We start from the raw sequence: 20,007 nt of genomic DNA on the forward strand, positions 1-20,007 counted from the left end.
TTTTTAATTTTTTTGGAGGGAAGGTTTAAAGTACCTTATCATGTGAGTAGAGGACATTTTTGTTCAATTTAAGCAATATTTTTGTCGATTTCTTGGCGGGAAAGTTTTAAGGACCTCATCGTTGAAGATATTCTTGAGAATATTTTTGGAGAACCTCGTCATTTTTGGCTTGTTCCCCATTATTGGAAATTATAAGGGGAAAGGATTTTGATAATTTATCTGTAGTTTGCTAATTTGATGTTGCACAGACAGACACACACCATACCATTTTTTAATTAAGAAAATGGGCAAGATGAAAGAATTTTATAGACGTACTTTTACGGGGTTTGAGAAATCCACATAACTCAACCATTAAACTTTTTTCCATTATCGGAATGAATTGAGATTTTGATAGTTGCATCTTTAACCATTGCATACACTCCATGTAATAAAAAACCGGATTTTCAAGTTTGCATGTTTTTACTAGTATTTTTTTTTAATGTATATCAATTTTAATATTACTTTTCAGCAATCGTTTGTTGTATCTTTTTACCATTTTTAAAATTATAATTTATATTTGAATAATTGATCTTGATAAAATCTTAGCGTGTATTAACAAACCGGATTTTTTTTGATTAGTCTGTTGCTAAGCCAATTTTTAGGTATTTGAAAAAAATGCTTGATAAAATCACTAAAGGAAAGATTATAGCCCTCATTCAATTAAATTGAACACAAAAGAAGATTGTTGAGGAGCTGAATATTCCAACTTCGACTCTCAATGATTTTCTGAATAAGTTTTTTTAATCCAATTTTTTTTTACACAGAAAAAATTTAATATAGTCAGTTTAGCTGTACAAAAAGATTATTGAAAAATTATAAAAGAAAAGTTACGAAGATTATCATTATAAATTAAAAAAAGTCTAAAATTAAAAACAGAATATCAAAAAAATTAAGCATTCGAAAATCCGGTTTTTTATTACATGGAGTGTATTTCAAAATTTAATCGATAACAATTAGAATCTAAAATTTAATACTTAAAATAAATACTTAAGAATATCTCGATATTATTGACGTAATTGGTGTCTTAGTTTCCAGCATCATTTCGATTGTCAGAAAGTGTTAATTTTAAAATTAATTGTCGTAGCTGATAATTTGAAAGTCAGGATTCGCCAGTGGCCGCACCGCGGATTGCAAGCGAGTTACCTCACAAGATTGCTGTCGATATCCTCTGGTACAGCCAGCAACCAGCTTTCAACAGAAGTCAGAAGGTGACTCTTGACATAAATCTCTGGTTCTCTCTAAACGCAGAAAACACGCTTTGATCGGAATTTCTGGCGGACACATTTTGCAATAACAAATTTGTAGAAAATGTCAGCTTCATCAGCTTTATAAAAATTTTCTACTTTGTACTTGTTAATTTTAGAGTTCAATAAATTTGATCAAAATTAGAAGTTTGGTGTCAATATAGAAAATTATTGATTTGGAAGAATCTGTGATTTTAGTTTCGCCGACTTTTTATAAAATTTATTTAAACAAAAAATTGATGAAAATAAAATAATTTGATCTAATTTTAGTATCAGGCTATTTTCATTTGATTTTAATAAGTTATTTAAAGGAGGATTATCCAAGCCGTGACAATTATTTTTTACGGATTACAATGCTGAGCCAGAATATTTTGTGCCTCTGCTTGAGTCTACTTATTTAATGCTCAGATGAATTCCTAGGAACGGTTGAGAAATCATTTTTGCCTGGCCAGTTGAGTTAGTAGAAGGGACTATTAAGGAACTAGAGAAATCAAATTTTAAAATACAATTGAGAAAAAAATTATAAATAGGGAGAGTGACTCGCTAAATTGAGTAATTTTTTGGAGAAACTTTTACGGCAACTTCTTTTGGCCTAGAATTGTCTTTAAATGGCAAAACAAGAAAGCGGCAAAAAGAGATCAAGAAAAATATCCCTTAGAGTGAAAAATATCAATTATTGAAAATAAAATGGCAATATACAAAATGAGAATCAGATTTGGAATCCAATTTCACAGTGAAGTGTTTAAAAACTAAAGGTATTCAAACATTTAATGTTTTTTTAACTTAATTTTTTAAATTAATAGAAAAAGAGCAAGGATGCCAAGGAGCAACAAATTGTATTAAGATTTGCTCTTATAATTGCCAAAAAATATCCTGAAACAACCAGCTGGTCTCTTTGTTGTTGCACGTACTTTTTGAAGAAAATAATGCCGTTGGTCTTTGCCACAACGCGTGTCAATCAAACGTATTCATTAATTGCTGATCTTTCGCACTTTTCGACTTCTCTCGGCACTTTTAAGCGGTGCCAAAGAAACATACAGAGTTAACTGGATTAGATTTTTTGAAATAGTTCACATAAGTGACATCACAGACGAGATATCTATCCGTTCTAAAGAAAAGAGCCTAAACCTGTTTCCCGTCTGCGCGATCGAGACTCACAAGACTCACAAGGTATAGAACCCAAGCCTGCTGAGTTTAGAGTTCTCCTGACAATTTCGTCCAGCCCACTGAAAAATCTACCCGCAATCAGCCTGTACGAGAGAATGAAGTTTTTTTAGAATCAACAAGCATGAGGCAGGCACATTTTAACACCCAGAAAGATAAAATTTCCGATCTAGGTGGATTCGTGAAGGCCAACGAAATAGCACTAAGCCGAATGTGCCTGGCAAACAGTTTTCAAGGCTGCAAAATCAATTGGTCCTAACGAGAGCACAGAGTTTTTAAAACAGATTTACAATAAATTTCATCTCATTCTATTAAGTTCAGGAAAAAATAATTTTTAAGAAAAAGCGACACAAATGATCCAGCAGGAGTTGCTTTTAGCAAAGGCTTTAAACAGTTTAAATTGATTTTTATCTAAAATCATACCTTTAAAAATTAGTTTTTGTAGATAATTTAATTCTTGTGATACGTGCATGTTTATTTCGATTGAGCTCTGTGAAACTCTACCTAATGGCCTACCTACGAATCAATTAAAAAGAAAAGCTAATGAGAACGTAGATGAAGTGGCTCGAGGATTTCACACATGCAATGGGGTACAAAAATAGTACACTCCACCCGATAAAGATTTGGAAGAATATCTCTTGACTGTGCATAATATAACACAGGCTTTCAATGAAAGGTTTCAAACTACAAAGTAAATACTGAACGTGAAGACACTAGTCAGGAGTAGAGTGAAGGAGGACTCATTTCTGCCTGGTCATAAACCAGAAAATATGTCTCCCAAAACGGAAATCCCCCTTTTTATAATTGCTCAATTGAGTTTAATTCCCAAATTGTACAAGTGAAATTAATGTTGCGTGAATTGTGGACTCCGACTTTAAAGGCAATCAATTGAGGGACTACATTGAAGCATACAATTTGATCTTCGACAATCAAATGGGAATGAAAAGAATGTGCCCAGGAGTCAAACAGCAGGGATTGTTCAATCAATGTATCCATTAACAAAATGCGAATAACCTTTCTTCTGCGTGGATTGATGTAAAAGGGTTTTGACCCTGTTGGCCACGAATGAAAAGGGGGATTTTGCAGGGTGATTCTTTATCTCCAAAAATCTTTATGTTTGTTTTGGACTCCCTGAGTAGGATATTGAATACGAAATTTCCAAATGTGCTAGTGGACAATTTAGTCAATAGCGTTCAGGTATACTTGACAAACCACTTGTTATTCATGGACGACTTAAAAGTGTTTGTTCGGAAATGCGTTTCTAAAATGAGGTGGTAAGGTGCATTCACTTGCACATCTGCCGACAATATGGGAAAAATAGTCTAGGAAGTTGAAGGCCCACTCCGTTCAGTCGCCTGACTCTTAGTGCCATTCGAGGACAGAGCCCGATACGACTTCGGTTGATAAATTCTTGACTTGTCTGTATACGGGAAATTGTAGTTGAAAGTGATAAGTCAAGTGGAGGGGTATCTTTCCCTCCAAAGGGCAATGGAAGTGTCCTTCGATTCCCTCATCTCATGAAATATATTGTAGACGAGGTTACATGTCTAATCCAAGAACATGAGTGTCTAATCGAGGAGTGTCCCTTCCCTCTTCACCCACTACATGGTGTCGTGGTCCCTCAACATGGATTGCCAACTCTAATAATCGCCTGAACATGTCCGTCGCCGTCGAGAGGCTCATTAGTGGACTCGACAAGAAGATAGTCTTCGAGAGTGGCTGTTTGTGCCTGTCGAGTGTGTGGTAGTGGATGAGCTAATAGACAGTATGCAGGTACTGTTCGAGTTGTGCACTGACAAATGGTGTGGATTGACTGAATAGTGTCACGGACATCATTTTTGTCATCATCGAGGACGACTGGCAGACTACATCAAGCTATGTGACCCCAATCCTTTCCTTGAGAGACTCGGAGAGCACATGTTGTTGGCCTATGTTGAGGCATTGTACCTCAAGAGTGACATATTTGAGTTGGAAGAACAGGACTGTGAGGGCAGAGGCAGTGGGGATGGTCCAGTCTGATGTGGAAAAGTTCGAGAGGTTGTTTGCGAGGCTGGACGGGGGGAAAGGACTGCCTCTTCTTTCCAGTTTTTGAATGACTTGGTGAGACTGTTAAAGCAGGATGACAGGTCGTTCATAGAGATCACAGTTATGTCGTGTGTTATGTGTTTATTAAGTTCTGTGAAATTTATTAAATGCTGATTAAAGCTAGAAAAAATAATAGAAGATTCATATTCTTCAATTTTTCATGAATTAACTTACTTATTAACATTTTGTTTAGCTATTCTATTTTTATATTCAATATATACATCAACGATTCTGTGATCAGTACAATCATTTAAAAAAATCAAAGGTCAACAAATACCCTTTCCTAATAAAACAGTGCAGTCCAATTTTGATTTGGAACGGTCTTTAGGCTGAGATATCTCAGTTTTAGAAACACTTTGTAGGATCTCTGCCTAGAATCAATAATTGCTTTTGAATGAAAACTTCGATTTACAACAAAATTTACCTGTGGAAACATTATTCCAAAAGTTTCAGTCTGAAACAACAACTTACGATATTTTTAAAACATTTGATAGTAAAGTTTTCGACATTTTTTTAACAATTACAGCTCAAAAATATTCAGGAGTTGATTTTGATATTTTGAGTCATACTTCAGACCATTTTGGCACCCTTGATGGGGCTAGTTTCATTGGTGCGAGCCCAAATTAACATGAAACATTTAAATGGCTGTATGAGAGACTTCTTATCGTTTCAAGAATGATCCCATGTACGTACAGGACTTGAATACAAGTATAATCATATTCCTCCATTTTAGAGTACACTAGGTGCAAAAAAAACCGTTTTTTAAATACGGCATATTTTGCAAAGATAACCGTGATTTTTCTTTGTCGATATCGAAAGGGATCATTAAATTAACCCTAAATCAATTTTGTTATATTTTGTTTGTATTGTGTTATATGTCTAAATTAAACATTTTAATTACACGAGCGCAATAAAAAACTTTATTCTGGTGAGTGTGATATTTTTTTACTTTTTTTAGAATTTTAACCCTTGATAAAATTACGAATGCTTGATGTAATAACAAAAGGAAAGATTCTAAGTTTGAATGCGTTAAATTGGACCACTAAAAAAATATCTGACGAGCTTAATATTTCGCGATCAACTATCGCTGACTTCATCTGAAAATTCATTAAATATGGTACGACTGAAAGAATGAAAAATTCGGGGAGACCAAAAATTCTTAATAAGGACGATATCCTTATTTTACTCAACCTGGTTAAAGAGGACCTCCAAAAAAAAGCTGATTGCTTATGGAAACTAGGATCTTTATGTTTGATTTTGTTCAGAAATGAGATCATATTATTCGTTAATATGTTAACATGCAAAGCTCCACCAATCTTCTCTTTTATCAAAACCAAATTAATAAATCCAATATTGATTATGGCATGATAGTTCATGATAGTTCCTTTACCGAATTTTACTGTTTTTGTAAGATTGTTTGTTAAATATTTTTCCTTGCGATTTCTCGATACTAAAGTTCTTACATCACTATTTTACATATTAAATTTACTTTCATCACTTAAAATAACTCGCTCCCAAAATATTTCGAGAGCATATTGCATGTTTGGCATAGCTTTAATCATTGAAGTTTAGGGTTTTTAGTAAAAAGTGGTCTTTTCGTGGGTGGATATGCATTCAGACCAATTTTTTCGTGGTATTTCTTATTGTTTGAGCTGTTACTGATTTCCCTTTTTTTGTAAATGTTTTGGTAAATTTAAAACAGTTGAAATTGGCATCCACTTTTCAAGCTTCTTTAATTTTATTTTTGTTCACTGTAGCATGTCCAGTTTTTATTTTTGTTCACTGTAGCTTGTTCATGGTTATAGGTTTTTGTTTGTTTTCCTACTATTTATTAATTATCCAACAAATCCGAATTGAACAATTTTTAATTATATTTTTTCTAAAATACACAACTAGTATCTTCTTTTTATCTAAACGAGGTGCAACATTACATTTTCTACAAACTTCAACAAAAAATTTAAAAATTGTCTCAGAGTTATACAAACAATAAATCATTTTTTTATTTAAAAAAACAAGTTATGTTTTTTCACCTCGAATTCTTCTCGATAAATGCATATCGTTTGGCATTATAGTTACTCTTTTTCCGTGAATTGCGCACAAATTACTGTCTTCAAAAATTCCAACTAGGTAACTCTCTGCCGCTTCTTGGAGAGCGACAATCGCTGACGATTGAAAACGCAAATCAGTTTTGATAAACTGAGCGGTTTCTCTCACGAGTCTCTGGAATGGAAGTTTTCGTAGTAACAAATCAGTGCTCTTTTGATATCGTCTAATTTCTCGCATTGCAACAACTCCAGGTCGAAATCGATGAGGTTTCTTTACTCCTCCAAATTGTGAAACAGACTTGCGAGCAGATTTTGCAGACAACTGTTTCCTTGGTACTTTTGCACCAGTAGATTTTCGAGCCGTTTGTTTTGTTCTAGCCATATTTTATTATTTCAGAAAACAATGACAATGCCAGTATAGTAAAAAAAGACATCATTCCGAAATTTTTTCGAGTGATGCAAAAAAGTATTATTCCGAAAATTTTTTGGTTAAATTACTCATCATTATTTTTTTATCTTCAATCAATTATTAATGTTAAAAAATTTGGAATATAGTTATACAGTGTAAGAAAAACTGATGGCAATCCTGTTTCCCCTCACTATTGCAACATTATATAATAAAAAAGTATTATTCCAAAATTTTTTTAAAAAGTAGCATTCCGAATTTTTTGAGAGGAATAATTTGTAATAGTAGATACAGTAAAACCTCTGGTGCTCGCCACCTCTGTTACTCGCCACCTCTATTGCTCGCCACATATTTTTCAAAAAATTAAAAATTTCTAGTAAATTTTGATAAATATTCTATTGCTCGCCATTTTCTAAATCTCGCCATTAATTTTTAAAAATATTTTTTTTGGTTAAACTATTTTTTATATAAAATATTTCAACCACGCTAAATTTAACATGCGTAAGTGCACAAGATTGTCTTTTAATGAAAAACGTCGCATTATTGCGTACATGGAGGAGAACAAAAGTCTCACGATGGACCGTATAGCTTACATTTTTTCTTCTGTTTTGAAGAAAAAAATATCTCGAAGGGCTGTGAACGATTTAAGACTTGGAAAAGAGAAAATAATGTCCACTGATCCTATTTTCTCCAATAAGAAGAGATTATCTAACTTAACTTATTCTGTTATTGACACCGAACTATTAACTTGGATGGAATACATTGAGCTTAGAGGGGGGTTTCTGGACGATAATTCAATTTTGTTGAAAGCAAAGAACATTGCTAATATTTATGGAATTAAAGAGTTTAAAGCCAGCAATGGATGGCTAAGCAAGTTCAAGATACGGAACAACTTAAAATTGAGGACTTTACATGGAGAATCAGGATCTATTGCAGTTGATCAGAAACAAGAAATTGATGCATTTACTTCTTTGATCTCTGCAAAGATTCAACAATATAATGCTGAAAACATTTATAACGCTGATGAAACTGGGATTTTTTACAAATCTATCCCTTCAAAAAGTGTTTGTCAGAAGGTTCGACATGGACATAAAATCCTTAAAGAACGGTTTAATTTTTATTTATTTTTTAGATTTTCTTTGTTGCTATGCTCAAATATGACCGGGACAGACAAAAAAATTCCACTTATGATTGGAAAGTTCCAGAAACCTCGCTGCTTTAAAAATTTTAAAGTCGAAAATTTTGTCGATTACTGTCATTCACCAAAAGCATGGATGACAAGTAAAATTTTTAACGAATGGCTTCTAACATGGGATAGGCATCTAAAAAAACGAAAAATTCTTTTAGTTGTGGATCGATGCCCATCCCATAAACTTTACGCTGATTTACAGTCAATTGAAGTTCTTTACCTACCTTCGAAGACTACAACAATTCTACAGCCAATGGATCAAGGAATCATTAGATCCTTCAAAGGACATTTTAATAAACTTAAATTTGAGTTAATGTTAGAAAAAATTGAAAATGGAGAAAATCCACTGGAAGCTCATAAAAAAATAACTTTAAAAGACAGTCTTCTTTTCACATATTTTGCCTGGAAAAAAGTAACGACCAAAACAATTGCAAATTGTTTCGGACATTCAAAATGGATCGAATGTGAAAATCAATTCGAAAGACCAACTGTTGAAATTGATAATTATGATCAAATGGTAAATATCTTGAAAATATTGGACCCGGTGGATAAAGATGATTTTATTAATCATGAATTTACCGAAATAGATGAAATTGAAGATTACCTTAATATTGCTGGAGATTCTTTTCCACACAAATATGACGATGAAGATACTCATAATGACGAATCTCATGTGACTTCAGAAGAGGCTTTGAAAATGTTGAAAAAAATAAAGTCATTCTTTTATCAAAATGAAAATTTTGATATAAATTCGTTGGAACTAATCGAAACCGTTATTAAAAATATGGCTGAATTAAAAAAAACTATTAAAGATTTTTTTAGTTAATTTTTTCCTTTTAATTTCTTTCGATTCTCTTTGTTTCTTTGCTCAAATATGACTTGGAAGGCTCACTTATGATCGGAAAGTATCGAAAACGGAGATGTTTTCAAAATTTCAATGTCAACAAATTTATTGATTATTTCTATTGCTCGCCAAATTCTATTGCTCGCCATTTTTTCTTCGGTCCCGAAAATGGCGAGCACCAGAGGTTTTACTGTAATTAAAATATTTCTTAATAAAATAAAACAATAAAGTAAAACGAGAAAGTTATAAATTAGTTAATGTCATGAGGAAATTATTATTATAATACATTCCGTAGGAACATTAACAAAGTTATAATCCGACACGTGTCACAAGCAAAACAATCTTCTGTTCCTTGCTCGTCCATGCCCCTCTGTTGCGGGCGAAATCCCGCAAAGATTTTAGGTCGTCCCAGTTTTTGAAACTTTTGCCATGAAGTTTGAGATCCCTTTCAAGAACTGCCGGAAGAGTGGATCTAGATCTTCCACGATATTTGTCTCCATGTTCGGAAAAATAATCATCCATTGCCCGATTGGTCGGAGCTCTGGGGTCCATTCGCAAAATATTAATAAATAATTTCCACCGGCCTCTAACGATTTCACCGACCTTCCGCGAGCTTGGTTCGAAATGCCCACATTGAAAATCTTATCATAAGACAGTCACCCATTTGGCAACTCGATGCAATAGAATGCTTAATTCCGAGTAAACAAGGCGACATAACGAAATTTTAAATGCATACACATGCACCTATGCAGAAAATTTGGATTCAAAAATCAAAAAGGTTAAAGACTCACTCTATCCAAAGAGTTGACACTACTATCCTTAGTTAATTTACTAAATAATTAAGATTAATTTATTCAAGTTTAATGCAACTTGGGTCACTCGTCTTCTGAAAAAGTTAAATTTGTTGACTTAAATAGCAATATCAAAAAAATGACAATTTGGGAAATTAATTATTTTAAAAATAAAATGAATAACAACGTCATTAAGAAATGCCAAATCGCATAAAAAAAGCTCATTCGAAACGTAAAGAAAAAAAGTAAATTTACAAAAAATAACACTTATAGATGAATTAAAACACAACACTGATCACCAACCCGTAATAGCGACCACTCCAATGCAGTTAAGCATTATTGAACTCCAAAAACAAGCCCGTAAACAGATGACCGTACAGGAGAAACTTCTGGAAGTAGTGGACAGTTTTGACGTTCTGTCCCAATCAGAGGCCAACTACTTAGTCCTAGACCAGAAATTACTTGACAGAGCTAAAATAATCGAAAATCCACCAACATATGCCCCTTCAGAACACAGCCTTAGTCTTGAATCTATCGAAGCTCCAATTCAAAGAAAGCCTTACAAACCTTATGTTAAACCACATTCAACAAGCGCGTTTATACTTTCCTCAATTATATTTAGTATAATTTGTATGTTTATATTTTAGCTGTAATCGCACTTTTGGTTCACCATAACGCATTCAGACCACAAATGAACGACATTAAGCCTATTGAACAGCTTTGTGAAAAAATGTCTCTACATATATTGATCACAAATAACCAAGTGAATGTCACATATATGAAGGCTCTGAATGCTGGATAATTGGAATATGAGACTTCAGATGTCAACGAACTTAGTTATTTTATTTAATATAAAAAATGTCGGAATATTTGGACCTGGATATTTTCTTGTTAATAGAAATGATAAAGAGGGAACAAACTACATAATGCATAGATTTATTGGAAAATATGAATATCCGATGGAATTTGTGGAAATAGTTTGCAACAAATATTTGTTGCCTTTTAAGTAAATTACTTTTTGATGTAAAAATAAATTTATCTGAAAAATTATCTTTTATAAATACAGATAAGCTGTTTTTAATCCAAATATTTTTTTTGACTTTAAATCAGTTCGACTCCCTCGAGCAACCATCTTGTTGTATAGGCGTCAAAAATAATTCAGTACCAGTCTCTTGTTTTTTACAATAAAAAATTCTGTTCTGTTAATTGTCATTTTATAATATTTATCTTTACAGAGGGTAGATAAAGACCGCCCAGTCCCTGCATTTTACTAAAAAAGTAAATTTACTACTAAAATTAAATTTGTTAAATTTTACTAAGAAGGAAGGAAATTATAAAAAGAACACACGTAGAAAGAAGGAAATTATAAACAACGTGGAAGGAAGTAAATTATAGAAAAACTGTATAAATAAATAAAACTGCGATAAAATATGCACAAATGGTTTTCTCCTCAAAGAAATTCCTGGAAAAATATGGCTGGAAAGAAGGTTTGTGTTATAAATTATAAAGGTTCGGGTCTAGGAAAAAACAGTCAAGGGCGAACCGAACTGGTCACCATTAAAAGGAATAGGGGAGGAATGGGGGTATGATTACAATTTATAACAATTTAGGTCGGTTATCAAGAAGTACTTGATAAATTGGTAGCCGCACAGTTTATAAGGACCTACCAAAATAAAGAAAACGAAGCCGGAAAAAGGGCTAAGGCAGAATAATATTTTTTTATAATAAATTTTTTGTTTTCTGAACTTTAAAATGTTGAAAAAATAATATAAAAATAAGGGTTTTTTCTAAGCTACTTTCAGAAAAAGATTACAGTTTAAATTATTTTTGATAGTAGTCCAATTGAAATAGAGTTCAAATATTTTTTTAAATTTTTTTCCAAGTCCGAAAGTAGAAGCACCTAGGCTCGGTACACCCAAGGCCTGTGACATAATAATTTATAAAAATAATATAACAATAATAAAATTCGTGTTCAGTTTAAAAACAGTCTAGATAAAAAATATAACAATAATGATTAAAATTTAAAGAAATTGATCATTTTAGATTTTAGGGCGCTAAAATACAAGATCGCCAAATCCGGGAACAAATAAATAAAATTTTGCCATAAGAATATAAAGAATAGAACTTTCTATCAAAAAATAAAGTAAAATTCAATTAATAAAGATAAATGAGAAGATTTGAAATATGCGAAATAAACAAATTGAAAGAATAAACTCGCAAATATAACAAAATGATGAAATTTCAGATAATTTATTAATTAAAAGAAACTACATCGCAAAATATTCCTTCTAATCCAAATAAATAAAAAAATAAAGATTGACCAAATAATGGCAAATTGTGAAACAGAATTGCGAGCAGATTGTTTCCTTGGAAATTTTGCTCCAGTAGATTTTTGAGCAGTTTGTTGTGTTCTAGCCATATTTTTGTTATTTCAGACAGAACCGATTCAGACAAGTTATTTTTGTTTTATATTATTCCGAATTTTTAAACAACGTTATTCCGAAATTTTTTCGAGTAATGCAAAAAAGTATCATTCCGAAATTTTTTTGGTTAATTCACTCATCATTTTTAAAAATAAAAAATTAAATATTTTTAAAATAATATTTTATTAGCACCATCAAATAATTGTAACTATTGCTTAAATTGATGAATTATTAACAAAATTTGTATGTTCCGGGGGGAAAAATTTATTAGTTAAGGGAGGCAGTTAAAAACTAACTAAGTAGACCTTCGGCATCGCTGCCTTTTCAGTCTCCATCACACACACGCCTCCCTACACACAACCACAAGTTAAGACTTACCGCCTTACCTGCCATCCAGAAATAATCTTCTCTAGGACCTCAGAGAGGCCTTTGAGGGATGATTCCTGGGCGTCGGAGAGCTCAGTCCGGAATCCTAAGCCATAGGCTAGCCTTATGGCTCGTCTTCTTACTTTTTTAAGCACGTCAACATGCTTATCCCTGTCCTCATAGAGGTACCAAGCGGGACGCCATAGGTCAAGACGGGTAACACCATGGCGTTAAACACGCGGAACCAGGCACCTCTGCTCAAGCGGAAAGCACGCAACGCACCTAATCGCTGCATTGCACGCATTTTCGTACGTGCAATGTGATCATCAAACTTACCGGACGGCTTAAAGAGCACGCCCAAATAAGTCATCCGATCAACTGCAGCGATTGCTGACCCGCTCAGCAATAACCTAGGAACAAAATTAGTGTAACCCCTCGTCCTTTTACAGACTTTAAGGACACTGCACTTGTCCGCGCACATTCTCAGACCCCTACTCCCACACCAGTTTGCAAGTCCATCCACAGCAACCTGAAGCCTACGACACGCACACTCCGGTTTCATTGAGTGATCCCAGAGGATAATGTCGTCTGCATAGATTACCATTTCAGTACGAGCATTGACTGGCATAGGCGCAGTGGCCATAAACACATTGAATAGTGTCGGACTGAGCACAGAGCCCTGAGGGACTCCGCGAAGGACTGTTGCGACTTTAGAAAAGACGCCCTGATGCCGCACGACCTGTCTGCGAGATTCAAGAAACCCCGACAGCCAGCGCCTTAGACACGGAGAAACCCCACACGTGGCAAGGGAACTCCGGAGGCCGTCGTGCCACACCGAGTCGAAGGCCTTTTCAATGTCGAGACTAACTAAAATACCGCATTCCCTTTTCTGGAGGGCGCTCTTCATACTAGACGACACCTTGTGAAGGCAGTCCCCGCATGAGCGGCCCTCCCTGAAGCCCCATTGGAACTCTCCGCTTCAGTAATTTCGCCTGCATCGTTCCTTGATATGCCCAGCTGGCAGCGCTTGTCCCACGACAATATCTGCTGGACAGTATCAAAGGACGATGTCTCTACGAACTGACTTCCGTCAGTTCCCGAGATGTCATTGAGATGGGCTGAAAGTATTTCAACCACCTCAACCGGGTCCGAAGCGAGGGTTCCATCAGAGCGTTTAAGGCGCACTGACTTAGCCCCCCTTCTCCCCGACAGGCTCTTCAACTGCTTCCAGAAGTCCGGAAAGCGAGGGTCCACCCTTCGGCAGGCCCTCTCCCACCGCGAACTTTCGAGTTCGCGGATTTCTCTTCGGATCTCCCTCTGAAGCCGGCTAATCCAGCCACGAAACCAAACACGGTTCTCCTCGTAAATGCATTTGTCCCGTAGTCTGGATAGCCGGCGCTTGAACCTAATTTTATTTAAGATCCGGTGAGGGAGCGTGGAATGTGACTGACCCTGCACTGAGTTCTGTTTGAAATTATCTCGCATGTAATCAGTCAGGGCAGCATTGATTCCATTATCAAGCGCCTCCAACTCACGTATGTTGGCGCAGGTATTCCCCACCAGAAGTGAGGGCAACCTGCTGGCCATGAAACTCTCCAGGTTAGCCCAGGAACCCACCCGGAGGTCAAAGTATCCTGGGACCCTTTGAGGAACTGGCTCACGGAGTTCGTGCAATAGAGGCAGATGGTCGCTCCCAATATCGGGCAATAAAATAGTTTTACTAACCCAATTTAGAAGACCGGGACTGACCAGAGCAAGCCCTAGCCAGTCACGTCCTCCCCTCGTGTCGACGTGGTTTGGCTCGCTCGAGGTCCGGATTTCCAGCCCGAGTTCTTCAATCAGCGTCTTCAGAGCCAAACCATGCGAGTTGGTTACCCTGAAGCCAAGATCTTGATGCTTGGCATTCAGGTCCCCAACAACCATGGCCTTCGGATGCTTTTCAAAGAACTCCCGTACGTGCCAGGAGCACGCCGTAAAGTTCTTCGAGTACATCCCTCCTAGGTAAAATGTAAGCTCACCTATGCGAATTCTCACTTGGAGGAATTCACATAGGCTACATAAACATAAACCTGAACTTTGTAGGGGAAGGTACGGCTTGTAGAAGAGGCTAGTTCCCGTGCCACATAATGACCCGTCTTTCCAGGGTATGTGACGACAGTTGTAGCCATCAACTACGTACGGACCCCCCTTATCTTCGTTTCGTTGACCACCAGAATGTCCGCACTCGTGGTGGCCAACATCCTCTGAACGGCGTCCCTTTTCCCTTCCAGGGAACGCGCGTTCACCGATATGATGTTGAGCATCATATCGGTTCTTCGCCAAGGATCTTCTTGGCCTCGGATCTTCTTGGCCTCAAGAGGGCGATTACCCTGCTTGAAGCGTGCAATGGCAGAGGCACTGGGGTACTCCTGCTGCAGGTGATCTAGGAGGTCATTATCCTCGAAGTCCCGAGGAACCCCGAGGAGGAGGACACTTACCTTTCTTACCTTACGTTCGATCCTGACTAGGCGATGCATGCCAGGACCGAACGGATTTGACTTCTCCAACTCCCCTTTGAAGTTGGAGAAGTCATCCTCCTTCTCCCAACCAAGCAGGAATTGGGTGGGCTCCCTCTTCAGGACTCTATACAGCTTTGAAGGCTGGATAGAGTCCAAGGTACCTAGGATCTTTACGACCGAGGCCTTCCCACTTGTAGGGAGGACCTCAAGTCGTGCCACAGCACCAAAGGTAATTCTACCCCCGGCGCCAGTGGTCTTCTTTGGGTGTGCATCCACCTGAGCGGACGCACACCCAGTACCTAAAACATTAGGGGTTGGACGGCCAGCAACACGTTTCGGCTTCCCCACCGTGTGCCAACCGTCCTCGGGGGGAACCTTATTTCCTGCCGGACCCACCGGAGCGGGCCCAGGAGACGACACCCTGTTAGCATTAAATGACTTAAGTTGGCTGGGTTTGGCACCACTAGACAAACCGCAAACACGTGGCGAACCAGCATGCTGTGCGGTTGTCGTGGCTACCAAACAATTAGTACCTGTTGCAGCTGCTGCTCCCCCGACACCAGCCAAAGGGGGAGCAGAGGGAGAAGAGTCTCCAGTGAGTGCTGAACCCATCTGGGAGGGTCCAGGCTTCGACCTCCTGCTTTGACCTAAAGAATTAAAAACACCACTAGAATAGCCGGAAGCACGTGGCGGTGAACCACGGCTCCGGCAGTTCATCGTAGTGGCACACTGAACCGTCTTGTCCTCCGGGGAGTGCGAAGCGGGAACGCCTCCACTTCGACATAGCCTTCTTAGTGCAGACAGTTGTCTCTTTGTAGCGACGGAAACATTTTTTGTTTTAATGGGAGCTCTTTTTTGTCCTTTTGTGCTAACTTTAGGTGCCATTATCCACAAAATTTGCAAGTTTTGAAATTTTTTTAAAAAGTATCATTCCGAATTTTTTGAGAGGAATAATTTGTAATAGTAGATAATTAAAATATTTCTTAATAAAATAAAACAATAAAGAACTTTTGAAGAACACTCCAAAATTAACATCGGAATCGGAAGTTAATCCCTTTACATAAACCCGGGAAGGAAAAAGGAAAGCTAAACAGCTTAAGACCAATCATACTACTCAACTCACTTGGTAAAATTATATCATTAATTGCTTTGGAAAGAATTAAAGGCCCACTACGTGAATTTATCGGACCCAGCCAAAGTGGGTTTGTCACTGGAAGATCAACTTCCAATGCTGTTTGGAGCCACAAATGTGTGCTTCGTGTCAAAAATATAAAGAAGAGTACCACATAATGGGAATCGACCTATCTAAAGCATTTGACTCAATCAGTAGAATTAAGATGATACAAATATTAACGCCACTACTCGACGAAGATTGCATCAGAATAATTCGTTATCTACTCTCCTCCACTCAACTATTTATTCAGCTCGGAAACCAGAAATCCAGAGTATTTGAAACAAACAAGGGCACTCCCCAAGGAGACGCCTTATCCCCGGTCTTATTCATCGTATATCTGGAAGCGACCCTACGAAATGTCAGGAATAACATCCCCAGACATATTACAGACGTCATCTTCGCAGATGACATAGATTTCACGGCAACAGACCGCCAACTAGAAGGTACTATGGACAAATTGGCCAACACTTTTGAAAAATAATTCCTAAAAATTAACACTGAGAAAACAGAATACACTATAGTCAGGCGATGTGATCAACGACACGAGAAAAAATGGAGGCATACAAAGAAACTTGGCATTCTCTTAGGAGATACAGAAGACATGATACGAAGAAAATCACTAGCAACTTTCGCGCTTAAAAGATTAAACAACATATGGTTGAGAGGCAAACAAATTTCTGCGTCTTTAAAAATCAAACTATACAATATGTTCGTAAAACCAGTCTTATTATACAACTCCTCCTCTTGGGCACTCACAGTGCAGGAAATGGAAAATCTGAATTCCTTACACAGAATGCAGCTGAAATACATCCTAGGAATCTTTTGGCCAAAACGCATATTAAAAAAAACATCTCTACTCCAATTTGGAACAAAATTTATTATTATTATTTATTTCTAGTCATTAATGCAAATTGAACATTACAAGCTTTAAAGCATCGAATGGTTGGTTAATGAATTTTAAAAAAAGACATGAACTCAAATTCAAAATCCTTAGCGGCGAAAAAAACTCATGTAATCGTGATGGAATTCAATCATTTTTAAAAGTTTTCCATGAAAAAATTGATCAATTTGGAGAAAATAATATCTTTAACATTGATGAAACTTGTCTTTTTATAAAAAAGACCCCAAAAAAATCATTCGTACAAAAAAATAAAAAAGCGTCAGGGTCTAAAATAAATAAGGAAAAAATTTCTTTGCTCTTTTGCTGCAGTTATTCAGGCCAAAAATTTGATCCTTTAATAATCGGGAAATTTAAAAATCCCAGATGTTTCAGAAATTTTAACTCTGAGGATTATGGTGCTATGTACTCATCTTCCAAAAATGCCTGGATGACAAGAGATATTTTTATTTAATGGTTATTCTTAGTGAATGAACGAATGAAAATGGAAAAGAGAAAAATTTTAATAATTCTTGATAACGCTTCGTGTCATGAAAATAAATCGCTCTCAAATATCGAATTGCTGTTTTTACCCAAAAAAAATACACTCAATTCTTCAACCATTGGATAATTGGATAATCAAAGCTTTTAAAGATAATTATTCGAAGGCGTTAATTGAATTTATTTGTTGTATAGATAAAGAAGATTTTTACTGCGACTTACTTAAAAAAATTAATTTACGCCAATCATTGATAATAGTATCGAAATCGTGGCAAAATGTATCCTCCGAAATAATTACAAATTGTTGGGATAATACTTTCGGCAATGAAATATTTGTTGTTTCTGATAATCTGACGGATGATGTTATATAACAAGTTGTAAACGAAGTGTTGGAAAATACGGAAAGCAGCGATAATGAAGAAAATTTTTACAGTGGTATGCAAAATAAACAGACTACGGTCAAAGAAGTAGTAACAAAAGTGAATGAATTGGAAGAATCAGTTCTAGACATAACTCCAATTTTGTTAAATGATTTTTACTGTTTCAGACAAAATTTGTTCAGTAGTTTGAAGAAAAATTATAGTTATGGAAAAAGGATCGATGACTATTTTTCAATAAATAATAATATTTAAGACTTTTTTGCATTAATTAAATTATTAAATTTACATTGATATTAATTTTTTGACAAAACCTCAGTTTTGGAAAAATCTCAGTTTTTGGAACACTTAGTGTTCCAATTCAAGGTCGGACTGTATTACTATTTACCTATATTTTTATTTTGACTTCACAGCTACATTTTGAATTGAATATTCGTCATATTTAATTACAAAATTATTAATTAATCTATTTTATCAAATTATTATGTAATACTTATTTCAAAATCTTCATCAGGAGAGTGTATCAGTACACTCGACTAAATTATATTCTACTGAGAATTGTAGTTTTCAAAATCATTTACAACAGAAAAATTTTAATAAATTTGTAATAATAAATTTTTTTTAATTTCTTAATAAAATTTATTTATTATTTAAGTGCTGAGATGGAAGAAAGTAATCATCAAAATAACGGCATTGAAAACATCTTTAACAATGTAAAAATAAATGTATAAACCATAACCAGGATGAAAGCTCTATCGGACATCGGACTCGTTCAAAAGTCCAAATTAACGAAGGCATGGACGAAATTCTCGATTTACTGAACTATCCGCAAGAACAAGTTTCCAAGTCAAAAACATGGCGCGATCTATTGATTACTGTCAAAACCACAAAAAGTTTTTCTTAAGTAAAAGTTGTTTAGATTTATCCCTCGAAAGCGAAATTGATCCCTGTTCGGTGGAAGAAGTGAATCGAGTAGACTACAACATTGGACGTTTTTCCAGTTGATTTTTAGTTGTTATTATTTTATATTTAATTTTAAATTCAAGTCTAACAATATATATTTTTAGAAGAAGAACTCAAAATAAACGAGCACCGAAATTCACGTGTTGAAAGAAAAGATCAAATTCAACACTCAGAGCAAAGCCAAATTGTTGAAAATGAGCAATCGTATCTTCTTAAGGTGCAAATGACAATGGTATGTATCCCTACCAATTAAACTCTCCAGTTTGTTCAATTAGTAGTCCAATTATTCATGGTTAGCACAAACACTCCCGATTACAACACAGACATAATGGCTTCTGAATGCCGTTATATTCTGGTTTGCTAAACCTTGACATGCCAGGACACTCTCTCAAAACATTATCCTGTCAATTGTCCCCAAAGACCACCAAATCTTGATGAAGCCATTAAAATGTTGGATGAAAAGAACATTATCAAACTATTTCCTTCAAAATATGATGAACTATTGTCTGAGGAGGTACTCGGGAGTCTAAAATGTCCCTCAAAAGGATTTAAAAGTTTCTTTCTGCCAATTTGTATTTCCGAGATTCTAAAACTCGGTTAATGTTCAATCACATGGATTTGCTGGCGTCGAGAATGGACGTTTTTCCATTTCCGAGATTATTTATGAGCAAATATCCTGAAATGAACAATCGACGTCGAGTTTTAAGATATGACGAATTAAAGTATAGGAAATGTATTTATAACGTTAGCCTGTTTGCATATGGTCTTGTCAGACAGGTGGGTGGAAGTATTTGGATGTGAATCGGAATTATCTCACATATTTGAGTCCTGCTTATCTCAAATCATATAATCACAGAATTGGTAAAAAAAATTCAAGAAGTATTCATTTTAATGCAGTCAAGGTTGGTTTAGTACAGAGTTTTTAGTTTTTAAAAACATATAAAATTCTGCCTCCGAATATCACGGATTGTCAGCTTCCTAATATTCGTATTCCCGAAGTTGACTGTATTTGGAGACTAGA

The 20,007-nt window shown here is 35.7% G+C and overlaps 2 protein-coding genes across 2 annotated transcripts; one reads left to right on the forward strand and one right to left on the reverse strand.

The window, feature by feature from the left end:
* Positions 1-6,536: 6,536 nt before the first annotated feature.
* LOC115229024 (histone H3.2-like) lies at positions 6,537-6,968 on the reverse strand. Its single transcript, XM_029799452.1, has one exon. It carries the CDS (start codon positions 6,957-6,959, stop codon positions 6,549-6,551), a length of 411 nt encoding a protein of 136 aa, XP_029655312.1. The 5' UTR covers positions 6,960-6,968; the 3' UTR covers positions 6,537-6,548.
* A 512-nt stretch (positions 6,969-7,480) lies between these two features.
* On the forward strand, positions 7,481-10,609 carry LOC115229026 (tigger transposable element-derived protein 4-like). The gene is made up of 2 exons (XM_029799453.1): positions 7,481-8,051; positions 10,455-10,609. The coding sequence occupies exons 1-2, from the start codon at positions 7,481-7,483 to the stop codon at positions 10,607-10,609; spliced, it is 726 nt and encodes a 241-aa protein (XP_029655313.1).
* Positions 10,610-20,007: the final 9,398 nt, after the last annotated feature.

Source organism: Octopus sinensis, unplaced genomic scaffold (assembly GCF_006345805.1).
Source record: "Octopus sinensis unplaced genomic scaffold, ASM634580v1 Contig11633, whole genome shotgun sequence".
Classification (NCBI taxonomy): domain Eukaryota; kingdom Metazoa; phylum Mollusca; class Cephalopoda; order Octopoda; family Octopodidae; genus Octopus; species Octopus sinensis.

What these genes read in the sequence shown, in the direction of transcription:
- LOC115229024 (XM_029799452.1), bottom strand. Translation starts at nt 6,959, where the DNA reads ATGGCTAGAACAAAACAAACGGCTCGAAAATCTACTGGTGCAAAAGTA.
- LOC115229026 (XM_029799453.1), top strand. Translation starts at nt 7,481, where the DNA reads ATGCGTAAGTGCACAAGATTGTCTTTTAATGAAAAACGTCGCATTATT. An exon ending in TATCCCTTCAAAAAGTGTTT is followed by an intron (nt 8,052 to 10,454) that starts GTCAGAAGGTTC and finishes TTTATATTTTAG; the next exon opens with CTGTAATCGCACTTTTGGTT.